Raw genomic sequence first — 24,764 nt, forward strand, 5'->3', positions numbered from 1 at the left:
AACATTTATTGAGTGACCACCCATCTCAGGCATGATGCTGACTGAGCCTGGGGTATTCATTGGTAAACAAAACATCCATTGTGGAGTTCACAGTTTAGTGGGGAGACAGTGAAGAAATAATAAATATATAATTTAAAAATATGCTGAGTGTCATGAAAGAAATGATCAGGTACAGTTATGGAGACTAATGGGAGAGCAGGAAGGAGACTTAGGTTAGGAAGAATGTTCTTTCTGAGGTGACATTTGAAATGAAACCTGACAAGCTAGACACAAAGAACTAGAGTAAGTAAGGGTCTTTGAGACTGTGGAGTCATCATGAGCAAAGCAATGAGGTGGACAGGAGCTACAGGCGTTTGAAGAAGAGTAGTTGGGGAAATGTCAGCAAGTTAGAGGTGCTACTTGGAATAAAATCCAATTTTGCCATGGCGGCACTGTCCTACCTTCTTTAGTCTCCCTCTGACCTCATCTCCCCTACTGTCCATGTCACCTACCTACTCCGTCCGGCCCTCTTCCTATTGCTGGTCTCATTCCCAAGTCCTCTCTTTGGAAGGCTCTAATCCAGATTTCTCATGACTCCTGGCCCCTGTGGTTGACTTTCTTCCCATTCCTTATCACATTATTATGTTGATTTATTTTAGCCTATTGTTTATTCTTTCCGACTACAGTTTAAGTTTCGTTCGCTTTTCTTAGTGCCATAAACCTATAACCTAGACTAATGTCTAATATGTAACAAAAATTCAATTATTATTTGTTCAATTAATGTTGAGTGAAAGTAAGCTAGAAAGGTAATGCAAGGTCAAGAACTGATCAGTCTTTATCAAACAAGGAGGACTTCGTGAAAAGGTATGTTTTGAATTAAAACTGGGGGGGGTGTACAACTACAACTGGAATTTAGGAATTATTCATCTCAGTTTCCTTTAGCATATTTGGAGCTCGTATAGGGCTGAAGCCAAGTTTTTATTAACCCTTATATCATCAGCGCCTAGAAGTGGGGGCTGACCCATAGCAGGCTTTGAAGAATATCTGACTGTAGGGTGTGTAGAAGGGTGTATTGATTTGGCTGCAGCATAGTTCAGGAAAGGAGATGAGGTCTGCGGACTCGGAGGACCAACTTCCCAAGCAGAAATCCTGCAAGCAACATGAACGTGAATGAGGACCGCAGAAAGGGAGCTGGCCGCCAATGCGGCTGCGCAATACAGTCCCCTCTTCTCGGGGCCGCGGGACGCCGGCAGTCTCCCTACACGCAGGCGCACTGTATTCTTCCCACCTCCAACAAGATGGCGGAGGCCAAGTAGCAAAGGGGCGGAGTGTTGCCGCCGGAAACCCTGCCGCTGCTAGGGGGAGCTGCGGGCGAAGGCCCGGGAACAGCGGGTGGAGGTTGGTGCGATGCTGTTCCCGGGAAGCGTTGTTGGATGCCGGTGAGGAAGGTGCACAAGGAGTTGCCTTCCCGGGCCACCGGTGCCCCCTATGTACACCTCTCTGGGCTCGGGTCCGGAGGCCTCTTTGCCCGCTTCGTTACCACTCTCAACTCTGGGGTTCTGGGGCACCGACGGCGGCAAAGGCTGTGTCCCGCAGGTGAGGAAGCGCCAGGGCGGCGTCCGTGCTTCTGGCCGCGGGGCGAACGTCTGGCAGGTGAGTAAAGCAGCAGGCATTGGTGTCTCCTCCCCCTGCTAATCTTCGTTTTGCCTGCCGCTGCTAGGGACCCTACTGGTGCCCTGTCCGAGGCTGCAGCTCTCTCGTCTCCACGTCCCACCCCCGCCCCGCCCCGCCCCGCGCCCCCTCTCAAGGCCTCCAGTTGGCCCCTGGCTTTGCAGGTCTTCCATTCTTACACGGTGGGTAGGGGGTTGTGACGCCTGTAGACTTTAGCTCCTTTCTTGCCTCCCGAAGAATCTTCACCCCTACAAGCTGTCTCTCCTCGTTAGGTGGGTGGGTCGTCAGCCCCTCCTGGGTTAGTCGCCTCCCCCCATCTTTCTTGTTTCGATGCTCGTTTTCCTTTAAAAGTTTTTAATTGTCTGGGAACATTAGCCGATAGCCTGATATATAGAGTTACAAAGAAAAGGCTTGTTATCTAGAGGCCAGTGAATTTTGTTCATCTTGATGAGGGAATTAACTCCCCAGGAGACCAGAGTGATTTGGGAAATTGACTCTGTGGCCCATCGAACTCTTGCAAAACAGAGACATGGTGTCTATGATGGGAAATGATTGTTCCTCTAAATTAATCTCTTTCTGACTATAATAAATCTTTGGTTTCTGAACTTTTGAAGTGGAACGTAAATTTTTTAGATCTAGTGAGAGAATTGAGACATGTTCGTTTTTAAAAAAGATGGCCTTATGAATGTAAGATAACATGTAATGGCACAAGAACGGATAAGTGATTTATTCTTTTATTCGGTGTTAGCTTAAATTACCCATTGAAGAATCCCTTATTGTACAAGCCCTTTGTTTTATTTAGAAAGGAGTAAAATGGAGAAAAGCTTTTTAAACTCCAAACTTCTCAAATTTCTTCCATTCTCTATCGTGGCTACTTCTGAACAATCCTTATAGTACTTGCCACATTCTATACAATTTAGGCTGTGCCAGTCTCAGTTCTCCCTCCTTTTTTACTGGGGCAAGGGGAGCCTGAATTAATAAGAAACTCCTAAATAATGTGGTATGGGGCCAGAGTTTATAAGTGCAAACTGCAAGATGATAGTGGCAGCAGTGGAGGAAGTTGCCATGGCTGATTCTCCCATCTTTCCCTATAGTTGGATAATGTGTCAAGAGCCCCCAAATTGTAAACGTGATATTACAATAAAAATGGTAGCCTCTCCTTTGAGATTGCAAGTGGGTGGACCCTTTTTATTTATGAAAATGAGCAATGTAATTTTATTTAAGATATGCTAGGTGCCCTCAAGTTATCAAAGTACACACTATCCTTGCCTTTTTGTAGTTACTAAAGGTCTTTAACATGTGAATTACAATTGGCCTGACAGATTCATTTACTTTTTATTTTACTTCATGATACATAATATGTTTTCTTCTTTGCTGTGGACTTTATGACCTCTTTAATGAATTTCTCAAATTTAGAGTAGAATTTTTCAGTTTAAAAGAAGGGGAGATATTTCTGTGTTTGATTGTATGGACTAGTTCATTCATTTGTTTGTTGGTAGCCTTCCCTTTTTTACAATCAGGGACTACATGGTTCTAGAGCTGATTGTCTCTCAATTCTATGCTTTTGGCTGAAGAGAGAGTAGGACTGCTGAGCCCCAATCAATGGTTTGCTGCCTCTGGCAAATAATTTGAAGCATTGTGTGAAAAGACTTTCGTAACCATAAACGCTCCATAAAATCTCACTATCCACTCTTATGGAACCTCTGCTCACTCATGTGCGAGCTGGCTGGCTCGCTCTCTCTCTCTCTCTCTCTCTCATTCTCTCTTGTTTTGAACCCCCCTTTGTCTATCTGCTCATCCAACCCATTCTGCTGATTTCACTTGTTTGCCTATCCAACCAGGATCCCATTATCATCACCTTTACAAAGTTCTTACTGATGCCCTAAAATGGTTTGCGTTCTGTAGATTTACCTTTCTAGCCTCTAGTCCTGAATAAGCCTCATCACTAGCTTTGTCGGTTTGACCCCTGAAATCCTGGACAATGCAAGTGACAGTTACATAAGGATGTTAGTTTTTATACCAGTTTGTGCTCTACTCTCTGCTGGACCTTTTCCTCTCATTTCCTAAATAAAGGTTCTATAGGAAATAACTTGATCTCTTCCTTTACTGAGAGAAATCTCAACCATCTGAGGTATACTCCTACTTCCCTTTCTTCCATTTCAGTATCATTTCCTTATTTACCCATATCTCAGAGGAAGAAATGTCCTTCCTTTTTTTCAAAAGCAGCCCCCTCCAGATGTGTTCATGATCATCCATCTCCATCTTTCTTTCTCTGGAACAGTGTATTATCACTTCTTCAATGTCTCCCTCTCTGGCCTACATACATACTTGTATGTTTTCCAGGACTGCCAAATGCAGTGCTGTGTGCTGTGCAACTCAAGGAAGCTAGTCTGAATCTTCAGCCTGCTGTGTCACTGTATTTTCATTCTTTAAAGACTCATACTTTCATTCCACTACCCTGATACAGTAGAAAGAACATTGACTTTTGAGTCAGATATATCTGGGTTTGAAGTCTTTTAAAACCACTTAGTGGCTATGTGGCTGAGCAAGCAACTACTGAGACTCTATTCTTTATCTATAAAATACAATAGAATGTTATACCTTACAGAGTTGTAATTAAAGGAGTTTAACACATGTTAAATGTCCATCCAAGTGCTGGTGCATTATGGAGTTTTTAATAAATGTAAAGTTAGCCTTTCCTTTTCACCCTGACTTCCTTTACTATTTCAGCACTGAAATTTCTATTTAAAAGTTACCAAATCTAATGGCCTTTCCTCAGTCATCCTTCCTTTCCTTAGACTATTTGTGAAATATACTCTCTGGGAATAAAATGATCTGATATCTTGGTTCTTCTACCTACATTGTACTTCCTAATTAGGAAGTATCCTACTTCTTTGAAAGTTTCTTTACATTTCCTGCACTGCTTTGACTTTGTTCTTTCCCCTAAAATTAGCTGTTCCCTATCCTACATCAGTTACAGATGCAAACTGGATTTAAAAACAAAAGAAATGTATTGGCTTATGTAATGGACAAAAGCATAACTAGAATAGCTTAAAGGGTACTTTGTTCATAGGCTCATGTCATCAGGGCTAAGATTCCATTTTCTGCTCTTCTCTTAACTTTGTCCACCTGTTCGGGCTTCGTGCTCAGACTGGCTTCTCTCCTTGTAAAAGGATGGCTATCAGCGATGTTCATATCATAGCCTTCTTTCTTTACTTCCAAAGAGAGAGAGAAAGCTCCTCTTCCACACTTTTCCCCAAAGTCTTAAACTCTATTCCGATTGAATAAATTAAGAAGATCATGCTACCATGTCTATCACAATATTTTTGTCAAGAGAGAGAGGAAATGATTCTAATTGGCCTAGCTAGTGGATGAATTCCATCTAAAATGAGGGGGAAGTGGAATGGATCCTTGGGGAGGTAACTAGTGTCCTCAGGGATCTTTCTGTGCTTCTCATTGTGTTCTCTTGGTGATTGTATCTCTTTTTTTATTATATAAATCATCATTTTTGTGCAGATGATTCTCAGTTCTGTAACTCTACCTTACACTTCCACTGCTTGCTGTGTTTATCTTACATGTGCTACTGTAAGCAAAAGCCATTCCAAACTGAATCAGTTTGATTTATATCCACCTACCCTCAGTGTGTTTATATGTGCTGTGTGTACATATTTTTCCTCCTCCTAATTTCTGTTTTCTAACCACCTTTCTTTCAGCCACCCAGTCTTGAAACCTTATGGTTATCTTGGTTCTTATCCCACTTGCAATCAGTTTTCAGATCTTGCATGCTTCTTGTATTAATTCAGCCCCAGGTTATTAACACCCAGCTACAGAGATTTAAACAGTGCCTCACGTAAAAAGAAGTCCAGGGTTGGAGGATTCCGTGGTTAGTTGAGCTGCACAGTGTTACTGAGGATCCAGGTCCTTTCCATCTTTTTCCTTGGTGTGCTGACCTTTGTGCTCAGGCTCTCAGGTTCGCAGATCACTCTTTCTGCTCCTCTTCCCACACAGCCACCAAAAAGAGGAGACAGTTTGCCCTCCCATCTCTTGATGAGGCAAGTAAACCTTTTGTAGAAGGTGTATATATCAGGTGTTTATCCTGGCACACCCATACCCTAGTTGCAAGGGGGCAGGAAAATCTATTATCTGGCATTTCAGTCTAGGAAGAAGCTAGGCAAATGGCTGAAGGGAAGGTAACAAACGTCAGTTACATACCTTCATAGTATTGTATAGAGAAGTAAGTTTAAATAAATAAGAACTTCCAGATAGTAGTGGCAGACTTAAAGCACTGCTTACCCCAAGAGTTGATATAAGCTATACCTCTAAATGTTAAATTGGATTCGTATGTAAAATTAAGATAATTTGAGTGATATATCCCAGTTCTTTTAAGGTTACTGTTAACTGCATTCAAGTATACCTGTTAGAGCCACTGTGAGAATTGGGTACATATAACAGCTAATAGGAAATAGATTTGTTGTTCCCCTTGGGGGTGGGAGGCATTTGGAAATATATGGGTACAGTGATTATGAAGTCCTACTGACATTGGGTAGAGGCCGGATACACTAAGTGTCTTGTGATGTTTGCCCACAAAACAAGAATCATCCCTTGAAAAATGCCATTAGTGCCCTTACACACTGAAATATGCAAATGTTTTGCTTTTTGAAAGAAGTCATTGAAATTCATCAGTATTTTTACATTGAAAATGACAAAAACCAGATTCAAAACTGCTTAAACAATAAAGGGAATGATTTGATCTTGTAGTTAAATTTCTGCTAAGGCTTGCTTCATCCAGGGGCTCACATGAAATCATCAAGGACTTGGCTCAGTTTTTCTGTGATTTGTTCTGCTCTGTCATTCCCATTGTTTTGGTTTTATTCTTGGGCCAGCTTGTCTCATGGTAGCAAATTACTGTAGCACTTTCAGACTTAATATTCTCATTTCTGCGTATAAAGTAAAATGAAGAAAATCTTTTGTATTTGATTTTGCAAGTATTTGTTGAATGCATCACTGCTAAAACCTTCCCTAAAACATGTATTCTGAAAAAACTGATTAATTCCTTTGTCATGTACCTTTTTTATAATCTTATATAACTTTTATTACATGTCATGCTCTATAGATATTATTTTCATATGTCTCACCCATTACCTTGTCTTGAGTATCTTTGTATTCTAAGTGTCTAGACTACTCTTGGGTTTAGTGGTACACAATAACTGTTTATGGAAATAATTAATGAATAACCTAGGAAGGAAGGATGTGGCAAGGATCAAAGCAAACACAGAAGGCCCATTCCTTCAGTAGTTGTTACTGAACCCTGAATTATGTACATTTTACTTCATCAACCCATGTATGTGATGCTCTTATGATTAATAGAGTATGAATTCATTTGAAAGCCTCCCTAAATATGGGTAATGTTTTTGGCATTATTTTCTCGGCAAAACTAAAAGTAATTACCATTATTCATTCATTGACAAATATTTTTGAGAACCTGCTGTGTGGATATAATGTGGCAACAGTGGTGAACAAAAGAGAGTCTATGCTCTGTTTGAACTCAAATGTTCGTGAGGGACACAGTCAATGAACATTATATGTGTGTTCAAGCACACACACACAGTCAACTAGGCTTTGAAGCAAAATAAAATACATTCAGAGGACAGAGCAAGGGGATGCTACTTTAGATAGATTGGTGAGGGAAGGGCCCTTTGAGTTGAGAGATGTGAATGAAGTGATAGAATAAGTCATAGAACTGTGGGGGGGAAGATGTTCAGCTGGAGGGAGCAACAACTTCTAAGATGGAAGTATGTTTGGCATGTTGGGAGAACAATGGGGAGGCCAGAGTGGCTGAAGTAGAGTGAGTAAAGGGGAAGGTGATGGGAGAGGTGGTAGGACAGGTAAGCTGAAGCCAGACCAAGCAGGTCATTGAAGGTCATTTAAAGCCTTGATTTTATACTGAATAAGATGGAAACCTTGAAAGGTTTTAAGCTTAGACTTGTTTAATTTGACTTGCTTTTTTGTGGATTAGTCTGGCTATGTGTAGAAAATTGATTGTATAAGGCAAGAGTGGAAGCAAGAAAACCAGTTAGGACTACCTTACAGTAATCTAGGTTGGAAATATGGTGCTTGGACAAGGTGGTCATGATAGAGGAGCAAAGAGGTGGTCAGATTTGTGATAGATTTCGAAAGTAGAGTAATTAGAATTTATTGATGGATTAGATGTGGTGTATGAGGGAAAGAGAAGTAAAAGATGATTCCAAATTTCTCAACATGAGCAATAGGTGAAAGGTGTTGCCTTTTACTGAGATAGGGACTATGGGATGGGGTAGAGGGTTGGTGGGAAGCAGATTTGTAGCTTTAAATCAGGAGTTTTGTTTTGGGTATATGTTTGAGGTATCTGTCAAATATTAAGTGAAGATATTGAATAGGCATACACATGTTAGGAATTTAAGGGAGAGGTGGAGCTGGAGGTATACACTTGGAAATTATCAGTGCAAGAATGATGTGTAGGGCCATAGACCAGATGAGATCACCTGGGAAGTGAACAGGGGACTTATGAAATATTTTGCAATTAAAAAGGGTTTCTTGGACTTCTAACCAAGATGGAGACATAGGTAGATACAATTTACCTCCTTGCACAACCAAAAGAAGGACAAAAACAAATTTAAAAACAGAAAACAACCAGAACTGCCAGAAAATCAAACTGTATGGAAGTCCAACAACCAAGGAGTTAAAGAAGAAATATTCATTCAGATCAGTAGGAAGAGTGGAGACGGGCAGCAGGGATAGAGAGGATACAGAGCAAGGAGGTGGCTGGAAGACCAGGCGGGCAAGACAGCCACTGATGGACCAGGTGACCCACATTTGCATGTGGATAAACCAGGAGGAACAACTGGGGAGCAAGAGAGACTGTGCAACCCAGGGTTCCAGCACAGGAAAAGAAAGCTTCAGGGCCTCTGGCTACAAAAATCTGTGGGGGTTGAGGCAGTGGGAGAGACTCCCATCATCACAAGAGAGTTCATTGGAGAGACCCAAAGGGTCCTAGAATGTGCATAAACCCATCCACCCAGAAATCAGCACCAGAAGGGTCCAGTTTGCTTGTGGGTAGCAGGGCAAGTGACTGAAAGCTGGTGAGCAAGTGCCATTGTTCCCTCTCTGACCCTGCCCCCAAATACAGTGCCACAATGCAACCTGGGTAGCCCTGCCCTGGTTAGTACCTAAGGCTCTGCCCCTTACAACATAATAGGTGCACCAAGACAAAGAAATATAGCCCAAATGAAAGAATAGATCAAAGCTCTAGAAAAAGAATTAAGTGATGAGGAGATAGACAACCTAAGTGATGCACAGTTCAACAAGTTCAACACACTGGTAATCAGGATGCTTATAGACATGGTTGAGTATGGTTGCAAAATAGAGGAAAAAGTGAAGGCTATGCAAAGTGAAATAATGAAAAACATACAAGGAACTAGCAGTGAAGGAAAAGAAACTGGGACTAAGATCAACAATGTGGAGCAGAAGGAAGCAATAAACATTCAACCAGAACAGATTGAAGAACTGAGAATTCAAAAAAATGAGGAGAGGGTTAGGAACCTCTGAGTCATAAGGGTGCCAGGGGAAGAGGAAGAGCAAGAAAGTGAAAACGTACTTGAAAAAATAATGAAGGAGAACTTCTCCAACCTGGCAAAGGAAATAGACTTCCAGGAAGTTCAGGAAGCCCAGAGAGTTCCAAAGAAGCTGGACCCAAGGAAGCACACACCAAGGCACATCATAAGTACATCACCCAGGATTAAAGATAAGGAGAGAATCCTAAAAGCAGCAAGAGAAAACGAAACAGTTACCTACAAAGGAGTTCCCATCAGACTGTCAGTTGATTTCTCAAAAGATATCTTGCAGGCAAGAAGGGGCTGGAAAGAAGTATTCCAAGTCATGAAAGGCAAGGACCTATATCCAAGATTTCTCTCTGGCAAAGCTTTCCTTTAGAATGGAAGGGCAGATAAAGTGCTTCCCAGATAAGGTCAAGTTAAAGCAGTTCATCATCACCAAGCCCTTATTATATGAAATGTTAAAAGGACTTATCTAAGAAAAAGAAGATGATCAAAACTATGAACAGTAAAATGACAACAAACTCACAACTATCAACAGCTAAACCTAAAACAAAAACAAAATGAACAACTAGAACAGGAACAGAATCACAGAAATGGAGATTACATGGAGGGTTTTCTGTGGGGAAGGGGAGGGGAGAATGGGGGAAAACGTACAAGGAATAAGAAACATAAATAGCAGGTACAAAATAGTAGGGACAAAATAGAGGGACAAAATAGAGGGAGGTTAAAAGTAGTTTAGGAAATGGAAAAGCTAAAGAACTTATATGTACAACTCCAGGGCATGAACTGTGGGGGGAAGCACTGGTGGGAGGTGGGTATAGGGCAGAGGGGAATAAAGGGAAGAAATTTTGGGACAACTGTAAAAGCATAATCAGTAAAATATACTTAAAATTTTTTTAAAAAGTGGTTTCTTATATCAAAGATTGTTAGCCACTGTTTTGGACATTAATAGTTATGCATTCAGAGTACAAGGAAGATAGTGGATATTTCTTTGAAAGCAAGATGGGACTTCAAAGCATAGAAAAAGCTTTTCCTTCTCTCATGCCAAACATAGTACCTTTCATATTGTCAGCGTTCTATAGATGCTGGTGAATGAACAAAAAAGCACTTTGATTGGGGAAACAGCTGGAGAGATGGCAAAGCTGGTAGTGTTTTAAAAGAAAGTCAGGGAAATAGAGAAGATAGTGTGCTGACAAATAGTGAAAAGTAGGGTTGGGTGAGTCTGTTCAAGGCTTTAAATGCTAAAATGACAGTTATATTTAACCCTATGATCTAATTATTTTCAACTCTCTTTCTCTTGTTAGCATAGTGCCTCTAGTTCCTGGTGCCTCATAAATGGAAACTTACTTAGTAAATGTTGAATAAGTGAATGTGAAATTTCCAAGTGTAAGATTTTTCTCTACACTCTCCCTTTCCATAAAGCACACTGGAATGCAAACTATGTTAAGTGATACAGGGATGACCTACAGTTGCTTCAATTTATTATTATTTCTAATGATAAGCATTAAAAACATTTATACTTTATAATTGATGTCAAGTTACTTGAGACATACCTCACAACTAGTCAGAAAATACTAAGGTATTAGCAACACTAAGGTTGAAAAATGGCTGCTCAAAAAGCGAGGAGCCATAACAATCTTTTATGCAGAGACTAACAGTCATTTTGTTTTTATAGGAATGAATACTTCAAGCCTGTTTATATGTTTCCTTTTTTTTGCTGTCAAAGAACAAATGGGTTTAAAATTATGGGAATATTAACAAGAAAACTGGAGATTATATATCTTTTATTTTAAAAGTTATATCATTTTAAATACTAAATGAGAAATTATGTATTCTAAATAATTAGCATATTATAGATTTTTATAATTTAAATATCAGGAAATAATTTACCTGAATTATATTGTATTGAAATACAAATTGAAATGTTGAAGTTACAGTTTGAAGTAATTTTTTAATATTTAGGATACATTAGGCTTATAATCATTTTTTTCAGTTCTTGTAATGTGCACCATTGTTAAAGTTTTATATAGTCATTAAAGAAAAGTCAGAAAATGCAATAAAAAGTACAGATCACATCTACAAGCTCATCATATAAAGAAAACCAGTACAATTTTTGTCTTTTTGTACCCCTCACTCCCTCCCTCTTTCATTTTCTCTTTTTTTCTGTGCCTAGGCCCTTTATACCCCTCCCTTTTGTCATAGTATAAATAGTGTGTGTATGTATACACACATATGTGTATATATAACTTTTTAACATTAGGTTATCTACATTTCCTAGAATATTTTGTGTGTCTTATTTTTATGAACTGTATGATAATCCCATTGAAAGAATTATTTTTCTTAACAATTCCCTGTAGTTGGTTAATTGTTTTCCCTTTTTTTTAATCATGTGTGCAATGAACATCTTAGCACACTGTTTCCCCTCTTTGTTTTGACCTTTTCCTTAGGATAGGCCATCAAGAATAGAATTACTGGATTATAGGATACAAACATTTTTAAGTTTCATAATGCATGTTGCCAGGTTGTACAATGTTTTACAGGCCCAATATGTGTTAATTGGTTTGAAATCCATCATATGGGGGAAAGATTAGGACCTACAGAATTTCCATGCTTGACAGTCTAGGTCAGCCTTTTGATTATTTCCAAGTATTGCTTGAACATATTGCTTCTAAATAGTACATACAACATAAAACGAAGCATGTGATTATAAACACACATGAAGTCATTACCCAACTCAAGAAGTAGAACACTGGCATCCATCATCCCAGAGCTGTTCTCTCTGTCTTGTTCCTGACCACAAAGTGAGAGCTCTTCATGTTTTATTCCCAAGTTTGTTTGCTGAAGGATTTTCTTGATTTTTGTTTTGTTTTTGTTAAAAACTTTATCATATTAAAGAAGTTCCCTTCTATACCTCTCTACCAAAAATTTTGGTTTTTGTTCTGTTTGAACAATGCTTTTGTGGGGGACAACTTTTCATTATCATATAAACTTTCTCCTTTAGTGTTAATATATTGAATTATATTTCATTTTAAATGTTAAATGTAACTTGATTCTTGAGATAACCCTGATTTGGTTTTACTGTATTATGCTTTTTATATATTGCTGGGTTCAGCTTGTTAATATTTTGTGATTTTGCATCAGTGTTCATGAGTGAGATGGCCTATAATACTGTCCTTATCAGAATTTGAAATCAACGTGCTAGCCTTAGAAAATGAGCTGACCCTTATTTTCTATTCTGGAAGAGGTTATTTATGATTGAAATTGTTTCTTTCTTAAATGTTTGTTAGAATCTGGCAGAGAAGCTGTGTGGGCTTGGGGGTTTTATTTTGTTTTGTTTTTTATTACTATTTTGATTTTTCATTTTTAAGCCTGATCAGGTTGTGTCTCATGATTATTTTGGTAAGTTTTCATCTAAATTGTTGAATTTACTAACATAAAGTTGTTCATATTAAATAGTCTGTTATCCTTTTAAGGTCGGCAGGAAAAAAAATCACTTCTTGTGTCTGATATTGGCTAAATGTACCTTCTCCTTTTCTTTTATCAGTCTCACCAGAGATTTATTGTGGTAGTCTTTCACAAGAACCAAATTTTGAATCTTGATTCTTTTTATTATATTCTTCTTTTCTATTGCATTGATTTCTGCTCTTTATTTATTTTACTTTTGGGGAGTTACTGTTGGCTAACTTCTTGTAATGTACTACTTTTCAGCATTTCTTTAAATATATGCACTTAATGCTAAGCATCCCTGTAAGCACTGTTTTAGCTAGGTGTAGTACTCAAACCTTGATTTTTAACTAATTTTAAAATATTTTCTAATTTTCATTGGTTTCTACTTTGACTTTTGTATTAGTTGGAAGTATTGTATGTCTTAACTTTTAAACACATGGACTTTTTAAAAACTATATCTTATTGTTTATGCTATTACAGTTGTCCCAATTTTCCCCCTTTTGTCTCCCTCCACTCCCCCAGGCTACATAGAGATTCTCTAGTTATTTTTAAATTTATTTTTTATTTTTAATATTACAGTGTAATCAGAGAACACACTGTGTTTCAAAAGTCTGTTATTTCAGACCTTTAAATTTGAAGATCTGCATTATGGTTCAGTGTAGTGTCTTTTTTTTCCTCTGCAGTTATTGAGTGCAATGTTCTTTGTATTTTCATTAGATAATGTTTGTTAATCCTGTATTTCAGATCTTTAGTATCATCAGTTATCTTTTATTTGCTTGTATCAATCAGTTACACAAAAAGGTGTGTTAAAATCTCCCATCATGATTGTGGATTTGATTATTTCCCCTTGTTCTCTCAACTTTTGCTTTGGGTGTTTGAGACTACGTTAGTAGATTGTTAGAAACGTGGAGTGCTTATATATTCTTAGTGACATCGATATGCAGTGTTCCTCTTTTATTCTGATGGTGCTTTTTGTATTAAGATCTGGTTTGTCTGGGATTAATATACACCAGCTTTCTTTCATTACTCTTTGCATGGTATTATTTTTTTTCATTCTTTTACATCCAACCTTTCTGTGTTCTTGTGTTTTGGTCATGTCTCTTGTGTGACATGGTTGTATTTAAATCTCCCATCTTACTATGTACTTATGTCTGCCCTGATAACTATTCCCTTTTCTTTTTGCCATTTAGATTAGCTGGCTATTTTATCATTCAGATTTTTCCCTGTTATTATTTGGAAATTATCACCACTTTTTCTCTTCTTTTACTAGTTATTCTAGAAATTACAGTATGAATCTTAATAAAGTCTAATGTTAATTGATACCTTTATCTTCTTCCCAGGTGAGGCACTTTAATTTTAATTCTGTTTACTCATAGCCCTACTTATGTAGGATTTTTGTTGTGCATTTTAATTCATTCTTATTTTCCTTCTCTTTCAATGTTATTGTTGTCACTCATTTATACTGCGCATATTTAGTTTAATGCACATACTTACCTTGTTCTTAGGTTTCCTATGTTTTTCTACCTAGGATCATTTTCTTTGATCTTGTAGAATCTAAAACACACCCTTTAGAACTAACTTCTTTATTCTGTTTGAGTGAAAACATCTTTACCTCACTCTTGAAGGATATTTTTGGTAAGTACAGAATTCTAATGAACAAACTGAACTAACAAGCAAAATAGAGACATATTCATAGATAGAGAGCAGGATGACAGCTAATTGGGAGGAGTCAGGGGTGGAAGGACTGAGCAAAAAGGAAAAAGGACCCATGGACATGGAATAACATGGTGATTGCAAGGGGAGGGGGCATAAGGGGACTAAATGGTAATGGAAAAAATGCAATAAAAATTTAAAAAAATCATGAGGTGATCTGAAAAAAATAAAGAATTCTAGGCTAGCAGTTACTTTACTTCATTCAGCACACTCTGTGTTGGTGTTTATTTCAACACATTGCATTGCTGTTGAGACATCAGTTTTTTGTGTCTTTTTCCTTTTAAAATTATCTGTCATTTTCCTTTGGCTGCTATTAAGATTTTTATCTTTTTCTGATTTTCTGTTGTTTTACTATGCTATAGGCATTGGATTCTTTCAGCTTCATGAATGTGTAAATTGGTGTCTTTTTCAAGTCCTGGAAATTTCTTAGCCATTATTTTTTCAAATATTTTACTCCATGTTCCTTCTGTTCTTTGGGGTCTTCACTTTTGTAAGTTAGTCCATCTTACTCTGTTTTTTACTCCCTTTTCTGTTCCTTCTTTTTACCCCTCTAGTTTTCATTCTGGATAGTTTGGTCTGACCAATCTTTAGAGTTCAGAGTTTTTTCACCTAGGTCTAATCTGTTGTTAACTCATCCAGTATATTCTTAGGTTAGGTTATTTTGTCTTTTATACATTTTTTTTAGATTTTTTATTTATTTTTATTTTTAGAGAGGGAAGGGAGAGAGAGAGAGAGAGAGAGAGAGGGAGAGGGAGAGAGAGAGAGGGAGGGAGGGAAGGAGGGAGAGAAACATAAATGTGCGGTTGCTGGGGGTTATGGCCTGCAACCCAGGCATGTACCCTGGCTGGGAATCGAACCTGGGACACTTTTGGTTCCCAGCCTGCACTCAATCCACTGAGCTACGCCAGCCAGGTATCTTTTAATACTAGATTTTTATTTGGTACTTTTTCATATCAACCATGTCACTTTTTATAGTTTTCAATTCTGAGCAAAAATAGTTGTGCTGTCTTTTATTCCCTTAAATGTAGTAAGCATACTTATTTTTAAGCCTGTGTTTGATAATTTCAATATTGCCTAGTCTCTCTTAGTTCTGATTCTGTATTCTGTTGTAGAAATAATTTGATATATAAGATGAAGTTACTTTTTCTCTAGAGAAGATTTTCATTTGCTATTGCCTGGGAGTATGAGACCATCTTAATCCAATTTCAAGTTGTCCTTTTCTGGGCTCCATCTGGTTCCTTCTTACACTTCTTAGGGTGCCTCTCTTCGGAGTCTCAGCCCAAAGCCATGCATGTTTTTACTACAGTCCTTACCTTTGAAAGGTCTCAAACTCCAACTTTTGTCTCCCAGTCCTGCAAGGCAGGCAAGAAACCATAAAGGTCAGATTCTTAAATATTACTTCTTTGTTGGCAAAATCCACAAAAGGCAAAAGCTGAGTTCACCTTTCTAGGTTTTTACTTTCAGTGGATTTGAGCTGGTAAGTTATTTCTTACTATGTTGGTAGTTACTTTATGTTTTAAGATGATTATTTTAATATTTCATCTAGCTTTTAAACTTGACTTCAGAACAGTATTTGGTCTGGATTGCCTGCCTAGTCTGCTATTTCTACAAGCAAAAGTCCAGATATCTCTTTGACTATCTTGTTCAGGGAGGACTTTAACGTTTCTACATTAGTCATTCCTTTGTGTTAAGGCCTCTTTTATAGTAAAATGAGATTCCTGGGAAGTGTAAACATTAAGCTGTGTTCCCTTTTAATACTTCAGCATGTGTTATCACATAAGTTCCTATACTTTGCAGAGTCCCAAGGGAAAGGGGCAGAAGATATTTTATTTGACTCAAGTAGTCAGTAATACATGTAGTATGCAGCTAGTACATTGGGGTGGGAATTATCCTTCAAGTGAACAAAGAGAATATAATGTGAACATTTTTGAAGTGGAGATGTGTGAAGAGAGAGGGAAAAAGCACTGAGCCAAGGAAGAACTGCTAACAATTTGTTCCGTAGTATTTTAGAGCAGAAGTGAGTTCATTTCTAATAATTAATGTGACAGCTCTCTAGATGCCATGCGGATGTTGTGTTTTTAAATATATTTTATTTTTAGTGTTATTTGGTATATCTCAGGGACAGAATATGATTTTTTAGTCTTTTACCCACATCTATATAAAATAATATGTGTATAATTTGCATTTGATTTCTGAGATTAAATCTATTAAGTAGGAGAACAAAGACGCAGGTTAGAAATCCTATTGGCAATCTAAACTGTAGCAATCTTTAAATAAATTGACATTCTTTTGTGGGTAGGGGGATGTTGAAAATTTAGCATTATATGCCATTACATTTTTGTTTTAAAGACATTTGACTTGAGTTAATCACAGCTGTTAGCATGAAATACCATCCATCACTTTGTGCCTACATTGATGCATCAAACAAAATGCAAAAGCAGTTCTCTCTTAAGGAAACCTGGAATTCTTGTATTTGTTTACTTGGTCCTTTTTTCTCTCAATTAAAAGAAAATTCTAAGTTGAAGATTCTTATTAATTATAGTTCTTTTACTTTCCTGCTATGTTAGAGTTGAACAGCTCTTAATTTAGGTTTGCTGACTTCCCTTTAGAAAACTAAAGGATGAAATGAATTGACAGAGAAGTTTAGAACTGGAAGAGACTCTAGATATCACTAGGTCTCTCATGTGCTCTCCCTTCCTACCCATTTCCCATTTTAAACATGTGAAAACAGAGGCCCAAGGAAGATGAGTAACTCAACTAGCCTAAAATTAGGCTGAATTAAAATCCAGCTCTCTCCCTCTTCATAGTTTCCTAAAGTTTGTTTCAACCATATGATACCATTAGCCATACCAGGGCAAAGCTAACATGATGATTTATCAGTAACTATTAATATCTGATAAATGTTAATGTGTCTTGATTATCCTGATAGTCATTACAAATGCAATTAATTTTAACTTTCCAAATTCAGTTTGTGAGTCTAGTGTTTAACTTCTTAAGGTTTGCTGTCTATGACTAAATTCAGATGTCAGTCTGTCTTGGCATTCGGTTTCAGCATTTGTTCCCGAGTTGTGCACTCATGTATGTTTTCTGGAGATTTTTACTTCAATAATATCCCCCATAAAGTAGCTCTTGGGTTACACCAAGTACTTCTTCAGACAGTGGTTGAATGCTTCTGTTCTACTCCTAACATTTAGCATATTTATTCATGTGCTTATTAACTCTTGTTTCCAAAATCTTGCAATGCTGTAACACACATTTTCCTATTATATTCTTCTAAGTTTATTAGAGCTTGATTTTAGCACCTCTGTTGAATTAGGCCTTTGGCATTCTAAGCTTCTCATTCTAGTCTTTCTTTAACTTTCATTTCTTCTGTTTCTTTGTCTTTGCCATAGTTTCACTTCAGAGACTGATATTTTTTCTAATATTTTAAAAACCTTTCTCCTGTGGTTTCTTAGTACCAACACAGAGTTTTTTCCTCTGCCTTCTCTAACAAATATTAGTTTACATATTAGTTTCACTGAAAGATAACATGAGCTATCAGTTGGGAAAATAAACTTATAGGTTGGAAAAATTGTCACTGGACAAAACCTACCAATGTATTTTAATTATTGTGCTCATTTGGTTTAACAGTCACTAATGTCATATATATTCTAATGAATTATTGAGTTGGGTTTCGGTTGAAGTAAGTTGCTGATTTTCCCAGAAATTTAAGGCTTACTCAAAAACTAAGTCATACGAGAGAAAAGTCAATTCTGTCATATCAATATATTATGCTAGCTTTAAAATCCAATTATTGCTTCACTTTTATGGAAGAATTTGTGTGCTATATTTTAGAAGTACTTACTGGTACAATTTTTTTCCCCACAATTTAATGATATTTTATGATGAGTTGCCACATGCTATGATTTATTAGTTTATTTTGAGAGTCTCAATTTAGTGTATAATTAGGTCTTTGACAAAAGGTTTGCATTGCAATACAGATAACAGCTAGCTAATGAAATATTTGGAATACTGCTTTATATGCCTGAAAAAAGAGACTATCGTATGTGATTTTTAAAATTCTCCTTCTAATCTATCTCAGTGTTATTCAGTTACAAATTAAAATTACTTATTTGTCTTTTAATTTTTTTCTTAATAAAGTTCCTGAAGACCTTCTGTAAACCCAGTAGTGGAGGCTTCTGGTTTTATTACTTACATTACTGATACTCAACATTTAATTTAATTAGGGTATTTCACACAAATGTTTCTCATACATGGCACACATATCCTCATTATATTTTTCCAACTTTTAGTGAAGTTTAAGGACCAACCACTGGTATAGGAAGATACTTCTCTATTGAAGATAAATATATTTAGATTTCTAAATTAGATATAGTTTATATAGTTCACTTGTGGTTCGGTAGAAAATAAAATCTGGATTCAAGTCTTTGATTCTGCCTTAACTAGATCAGGACAGATCACTTAAAACCTTCTTGTTGATTTAGCTTTTACATCTTTTACATTTACAGAACATGGACATACTATGTTTTAACTATGCCTTTTCCCAGATATTTTTCTGAGGTATTATAGGGAACAACTACCTCAGATAACTTTTTTTATTATTGTTTATGCTGTTACAGTTGTCCCAGTTTTTTCCCCTTTGCCCCTCTCTGCCCGGCCCACCCCACCTTTCACAGTCAGTCCCCACACTGTTACCCATATCCATGGGTCCTTCATGTATGTTCTTTGACTAATCCCTTCACCTTCTTTCAAATAGTCCCAACCTTCCTCCTCCCCTCTTACCGCTGTCAGTCTGTTCCATGATTCTATTTTGCTCATTAATTTAATAAGTGAAATCAAATGGGATCTGTCTTTCATTGCCTGGCTTATTTCACTTAGCATAATAGTCTCTAGTTCCATCCATGCTGTTGCAAAAGGTAGGAATTCCTTATTTTTTTCTGCTGTGTAGTATTCCATTGTCTAAATGTACCACAGTTTTTTAATCCACTCATCTACTGATGGGCACTTAGGCTGTTTCCAACTCTTGGCTATTGTAAATTGTGCTGCTGTGAACATAAACGAGCACAAGTTCTTTTGAATTGGTGTCTTGGGATTCTTAGGGTATATTCCCAGCAGTGGAATTGCTGGGTCAAAAGGCAGTTCCATTTTTAGTTTTCTGAGGAAATTCCATACTATTTTCCACAGTGGCTGCACCAGTCTGCATGCCCACCAGCAGCGCACTAAGTTTTTCTTTTCTCCACACCCTTGCCAATACCTGTTGTTTGTTGATTTATTAGTGATAGCCATTTTGGCAGGTGTGAAGTGTATCTAATTGTGGTTTTAATTTGCATCTTTCTAATGGCTAGCGATGTTGAGTGTTTTTTCATATGTCTATGGACCATCTTTATGTCCTCCTTGGAGAAGTGTCTGTTCAGGTCCTTTTTCCATATTTTAATTGGATTGTTTGTCTTTCTGGTGTTGAGTTGTATGATTTCTTTGTATATTTTGGAGATTAAGCCCTTGTCCAATGTATCTTTGGCAAATATGTCTTCCCATACAGTCAGTTCCCTTTTCATGTTGGTGGTGATTTCTTTTGTTGTGCAGGAGTTTTTTAATTTGATGTAGTCCCATTTGTTTATTTTTCATTTATTTCCCTTGCCCTGGGAGATATATCAGCAAAAATATTGTTACATGAGATATCTAAAATTTTACTGTTGATGTTTTCTGCTAGGATTTTTATGGTATCATGACTTATATATGTCTTTTATCCATTTTAGGTTTATTCTGGTATGTAGTGTAAGTTGGTAGTCTAGTTTCATTTTTTTGCATGTATAGTCCACTTCATCCAACACCATTTTTTGAAGACATTATCTCTACTCCATTGTACTCTTGTGCCCCCTTTGTCAAATATTAATTGACCATAGAGTCATGGGTTTATTTCTGGGCTCTCTATTCTGTTCTATTGATCTATGTGTCTGTCCTTATGCCAGTACTAGACTATTTTGATTAAAGTGGCCTTGTAATACAGTTTGATATCAGGTACTGTGATCCCTCCAACTTTGTTCTTCTTTCTCAAGATTGCTGAGGCTATTCGGGATCTTTTTTGGTTCCATATAAGTTTTTGGAGTATTTGTTCTATATCTGTGAAATATGCCATTAGTATTTTAATACTAATTGCATTAAATCTGTAGATTGCTTTGGGTAGTATGGACATTTTAATGATGTTAATTCTTCCAATCCATGAACGTGGTATATGCTTCCATTTATTTGTATCTTCCTCAATTTCTTTCTTCAGTATTCTATAGTTTTAAGTACAAGTCTTTTGCCTCCTTGGTTAAATTTATTCCTAAGTACTTTATTTATTTATTTTTTGTTGCAATAGTAAATGGGATTTTTTTTAAGTTGCACTTTCTGGTAGTTCATTGTTGGTGTAAAAAAATGCCATCAATTTCTGAATATTGATTTGTTGTCCATTACTTTGCTGAATTCACTTTTTTGGTGGAGTCTATGAGGTTCTCTATGTACACACACTATCATATTGTCTGCAAATACTGATAGTTTTACTTCCTCCTTTCCAATTTGGATGACTTTTTATTTCTTGTCTGATCACTATGGCTAGAACTTCCAGTACTATAGTGAATAAGAGTGGCAAAAGCAGACACCCTTGTCTTGTTTCTGATCTTAAGGGAAATGCTTTTATAGTTTTTATGCAATGAGTATGATGTTCTCAGTAGGTTTTTGTATATGGTTTTTATCAGATAACCTTTTTAAAGCTGATGTGCATACAAAATTTTAAATATCATATTCCACTTTCATGTTATTAAAGCCAGATAGTTTCTTATCTTCTTGGTTGTTTCCAGGATTGTAACATAACTTACTTCTTGGCCTCAAACTTAAAAGTAGGCACTTATAAGATACTGAGATAATGTCTTACTTGGTAGGCCCCCCCAAAAAGTAATGAGCATAGTTTTGTTGGCCTTAAAAATAAAAATTTGTTATTTTACCAGCAAAAATAGGTTCATTACAGAACAACAAAGAATTGCAATTTGGGAGAAGCAAGCTATGGTAAAAGCCATAGGCAACAAAAAAAAAAAAAAGAGAGAGAGAGAGAGAGAGAAAGGAATGCTATTTATGGAGAAAAAAGAGGAAGTTGGGAGGGATTGTTTTGAATAAAAGTTCATTGGAAAAATGAGAGTTCAGGAAAATGAAGATTTCTCATTGGCCGGGTTGCTGGGGTATTCATTTGTTGTAATAGATTCAATATTCATCGTTTCCTGTTGGGGCCTGTCACTGATGATTCTTTCCTGTTAATTCTTCTTTTGAGGGATTGTAATTAACCATGCTTCCTGTAATTGACATCCAGTGGTACAGTGTCAGAGCTCCCCCTTCTGGCCTCTTGATTTCATTTTAGGTGAGGTTTTTCTTTAATCTCAGTTTTGAATAAGTACAAAAGTTGTTTTAGATCTCTCATTTTAAACATAAAAATGCAGCTTTGTCAGGAAAAGAGCCTCAAAATATTATATCGTTTAAGAATATTATCTCCTTGAGCAGATATTGCATGCACACATCTCAAAAAGTACAAGAGAGCCCTAGCCATGTGTCTCAGTTGGTTGGAGCATCATCCCTACACCAAAAAGTCTCAGTTTGATTCCTGATCAGGGCACATACCCAGGTTGTCAGGTTGTGGGTTTGATCCCTGGTTGGGGCGCATATGGGAGACATCCAGCGATGTTTCTCTCACATCGATGTGTGTGTGTCTCTTTCTTTCTCTCTTCCTCTCTCTCAAATCAACAAACATATCCTTGGGTGAGGGTTTAAAAAAACAAAAGGCACAAGAAAGTATGTTTAAAATGAAAATTTGCTACTCCTGTCCTTCAGCCACCCACATTTCTTGCACAGAGGCAACCACTGTTTCTTGTTTACTCTTTCAAACTATAGTCCACAGAAGACTCAAAATTTCACAAACATAGCTATGGATGTTCTTTATGAGGGCATACTATTATGGTAGAGTCTAATTTGTGTTTTCATAAAAAATTAGCATTCTGGAATATGACATACTTAAGAATGTAAAATTATAATGATCTTATTTAAGCTCAGAAGTTTCTTCAAAAATTACAGATCAGGTACTGAAAGAGGATAAACAGTTTTCTACTGATATTCCATTATGTGATACTTCAGATAATGTGGAAATCCTACTGGTTTATAATTTAACAAAAGTGGTCCCATAATTAAAGGTAGTTTAGAAAAATCAGTCTAGGTAGCTTATTTACTAGCCACACAAGAAGGTGGATGTGAGGAATTCCATTGTGGATTATATTGGGGTGAGAGAATTTGTATATTTTGCTTATTCTCTGTCTATATGAGCAAGATTTGTTGACTTGACTGCGGTTGGAGGCTCTGCTTCCAAGGCAATCATTCACTCATTTAGCTGCAAGTTGGTACTAGTCTGGATCCCATATTGGCCTTTCCATAGAGTTACTTGAGTATCCTCACAACATGCTGGCTGGTTCCAGAGTGAGCAATCCAGGAGACTAAGGTGGAAGCTAGAATGTTTATTTGACCTAGTTTCAGAAATCAACACACTTCTGCAATGTCTTATTGGTCACATAGGTCAGCTCTAATCAGCATGGGAGAGCATTATAGAAAGGCTGGAATAAATCTAATAGATTTAAAGGTCTTTGGGAATTTTCTTAGAAGGTGGTTGTGGTACCTCCCAACCATATTCTCCCTTGCCCCCCCAATTTAAATAAGAATTGAATCAGCATTCTTACATTCTTAAAGTTGGTGTTTGTGGTGATTTCAAGGTGAATTCATGCAAAAGAAGCCTAAGGCTTCCAAAATGCTATTATTTATGTACTGCTCAGGAAAGTGCTTGTTTGATTGTCAAGTGTTTTGCAGTGATTTATTTTTTATTATGTTTATGTAATGAGAAGAAAACTCACATAAACTGGGAATGTATAAAGATATTAAAGCTAGCTTCCTCTTAGAAATTATAGGATATGTTCTGTAGCTTTGTCTACCTCATTTATAGATCTTACTTAAACTTTATCTTAACTGTTGGGTCCAGGTGTCATTCAGAAGTCTGAATGGATATGGGTATCTTTCATTTACAGAACAATGAATTCTGACTATAATCAGAAATGTAAGATGACATGTTTATGCTGCTGGAATAGTATGGAAGAATAAGGCTGCCACTCTATGATGAAACTGAGAAAAAATTGCCTCTATGTTATGTTTGAAAATGATCTTTAGAGGAGTAACAGTTTGAACAATTTAAGTCTGGTTGGGAGGGGGCAGGAAGATTTATGGATCAGATGTCTGTTTAGTTTTAAATGTGTCATATCCAAGTGAAATATCAGCTAGACTTAGAGGATTGGGTCAGGATAGATATATAAATTTGAGATTTAGCATCATATATATGATATTTAAAGACAGGACTAGGTGAGAAAATGTTGAAAAGAAAAAACAGTCCTAGAACAAACCCTGAGGTACTCCATCTTTTAGAATACAAGTGAAGAGGCAGACCATTAAAGGAAAGTAGAGGATAGAAGAAAACCCTGAGAATGTGTCATGGAGGCCTAAAGAAGATGCCTCTTTCAGGTAGAAGAGAGTGACCAGCTTTTTCTAATATTACATTAGAGGTTGTTATACTAAGATACTATACTAAGACAATAATGTTTGGCCACATTGATGGTCCTTAGTGACCTGGACAATTGAACTTCAAGAAATTGTTTAGGATTAGGGTAGGTTAAAAAGTGAATTAGAGGAGAGAAAAATAGAGACAGGAAAAGAAGGCTACTAGATCAAGAAGTTTTGCTTTTAATAGAACAGAGAAATGAAGTCATATGTATTTGTGTGTGGGAGGGGTTTGTAAAGGTAAGTGATACTAGAGTACGTGTGTTCATAAAAATGATACAGTAGAAAAGGAGAAATTGATTATTTGGGAGAGAGAAGAGCTAATCAAAGGTGACTTCTTAAAAAGACAAGAGTAGTTGGAATTTATTGCCCAAGTGAGGAGCAAAGGTGCTTTTTCCAGCTCAATAGGAGGAAAACTGTATAGACTTGGTAGAGAAATATGAGGGAATTTCTCTCTAATGGAATGCAGTAGGTCTTCAACTGAGAGTGCCATGGGTAAGAAAATAGGTCTGTTACAGGTTTGAAGAGAGAAAAGTGGTATGAAAAGTTATCTTAGAGATTGGGAAAGCAGACTTTTTAAGAAGGACAGAAGTATCTTCAGGCAGTGTTAAGTATCCTTTCATGTTTGTAGTTGTGAATTTAAAGTGGAACTAGCCAGTTCTATTTTCTCATTTCCCTCCCCCCATTCCTGAATAATAAGCTGCTCTGATGTAGGCATGCAAAAGAGGAATAATAGTTCAGCTAAAT

General features: G+C 37.0%; 1 protein-coding gene across 9 annotated transcripts in view; it reads left to right on the forward strand.

The window, feature by feature from the left end:
* Positions 1-1,248: 1,248 nt before the first annotated feature.
* The window catches only part of APC (APC regulator of WNT signaling pathway), a 154,441-nt gene continuing 130,925 nt past the window's right edge, over positions 1,249-24,764 (forward strand). For 4 of the 9 annotated variants that reach the window (XM_036020655.1, XM_028508348.2, XM_028508347.2 and 1 more), the window contains exon 1: positions 1,250-1,632. Coding sequence is in view for 4 of the 9 variants with exons in the window: in XM_028508347.2 (XP_028364148.1) it covers positions 1,468-1,632 (165 nt within the window). In the remaining 5 variants the exon portion in view is untranslated. Of the gene's footprint in view, positions 1,633-24,764 lie in introns of all 9 variants that reach the window. The other 5 variants (XM_028508345.2, XM_036020660.1, XM_036020656.1 and 2 more) reach the window with 3 other exon arrangements.

The sequence above is a fragment of the Phyllostomus discolor genome, chromosome 3 (assembly GCF_004126475.2).
Source record: "Phyllostomus discolor isolate MPI-MPIP mPhyDis1 chromosome 3, mPhyDis1.pri.v3, whole genome shotgun sequence".
Lineage (NCBI taxonomy): Eukaryota > Metazoa > Chordata > Mammalia > Chiroptera > Phyllostomidae > Phyllostomus > Phyllostomus discolor.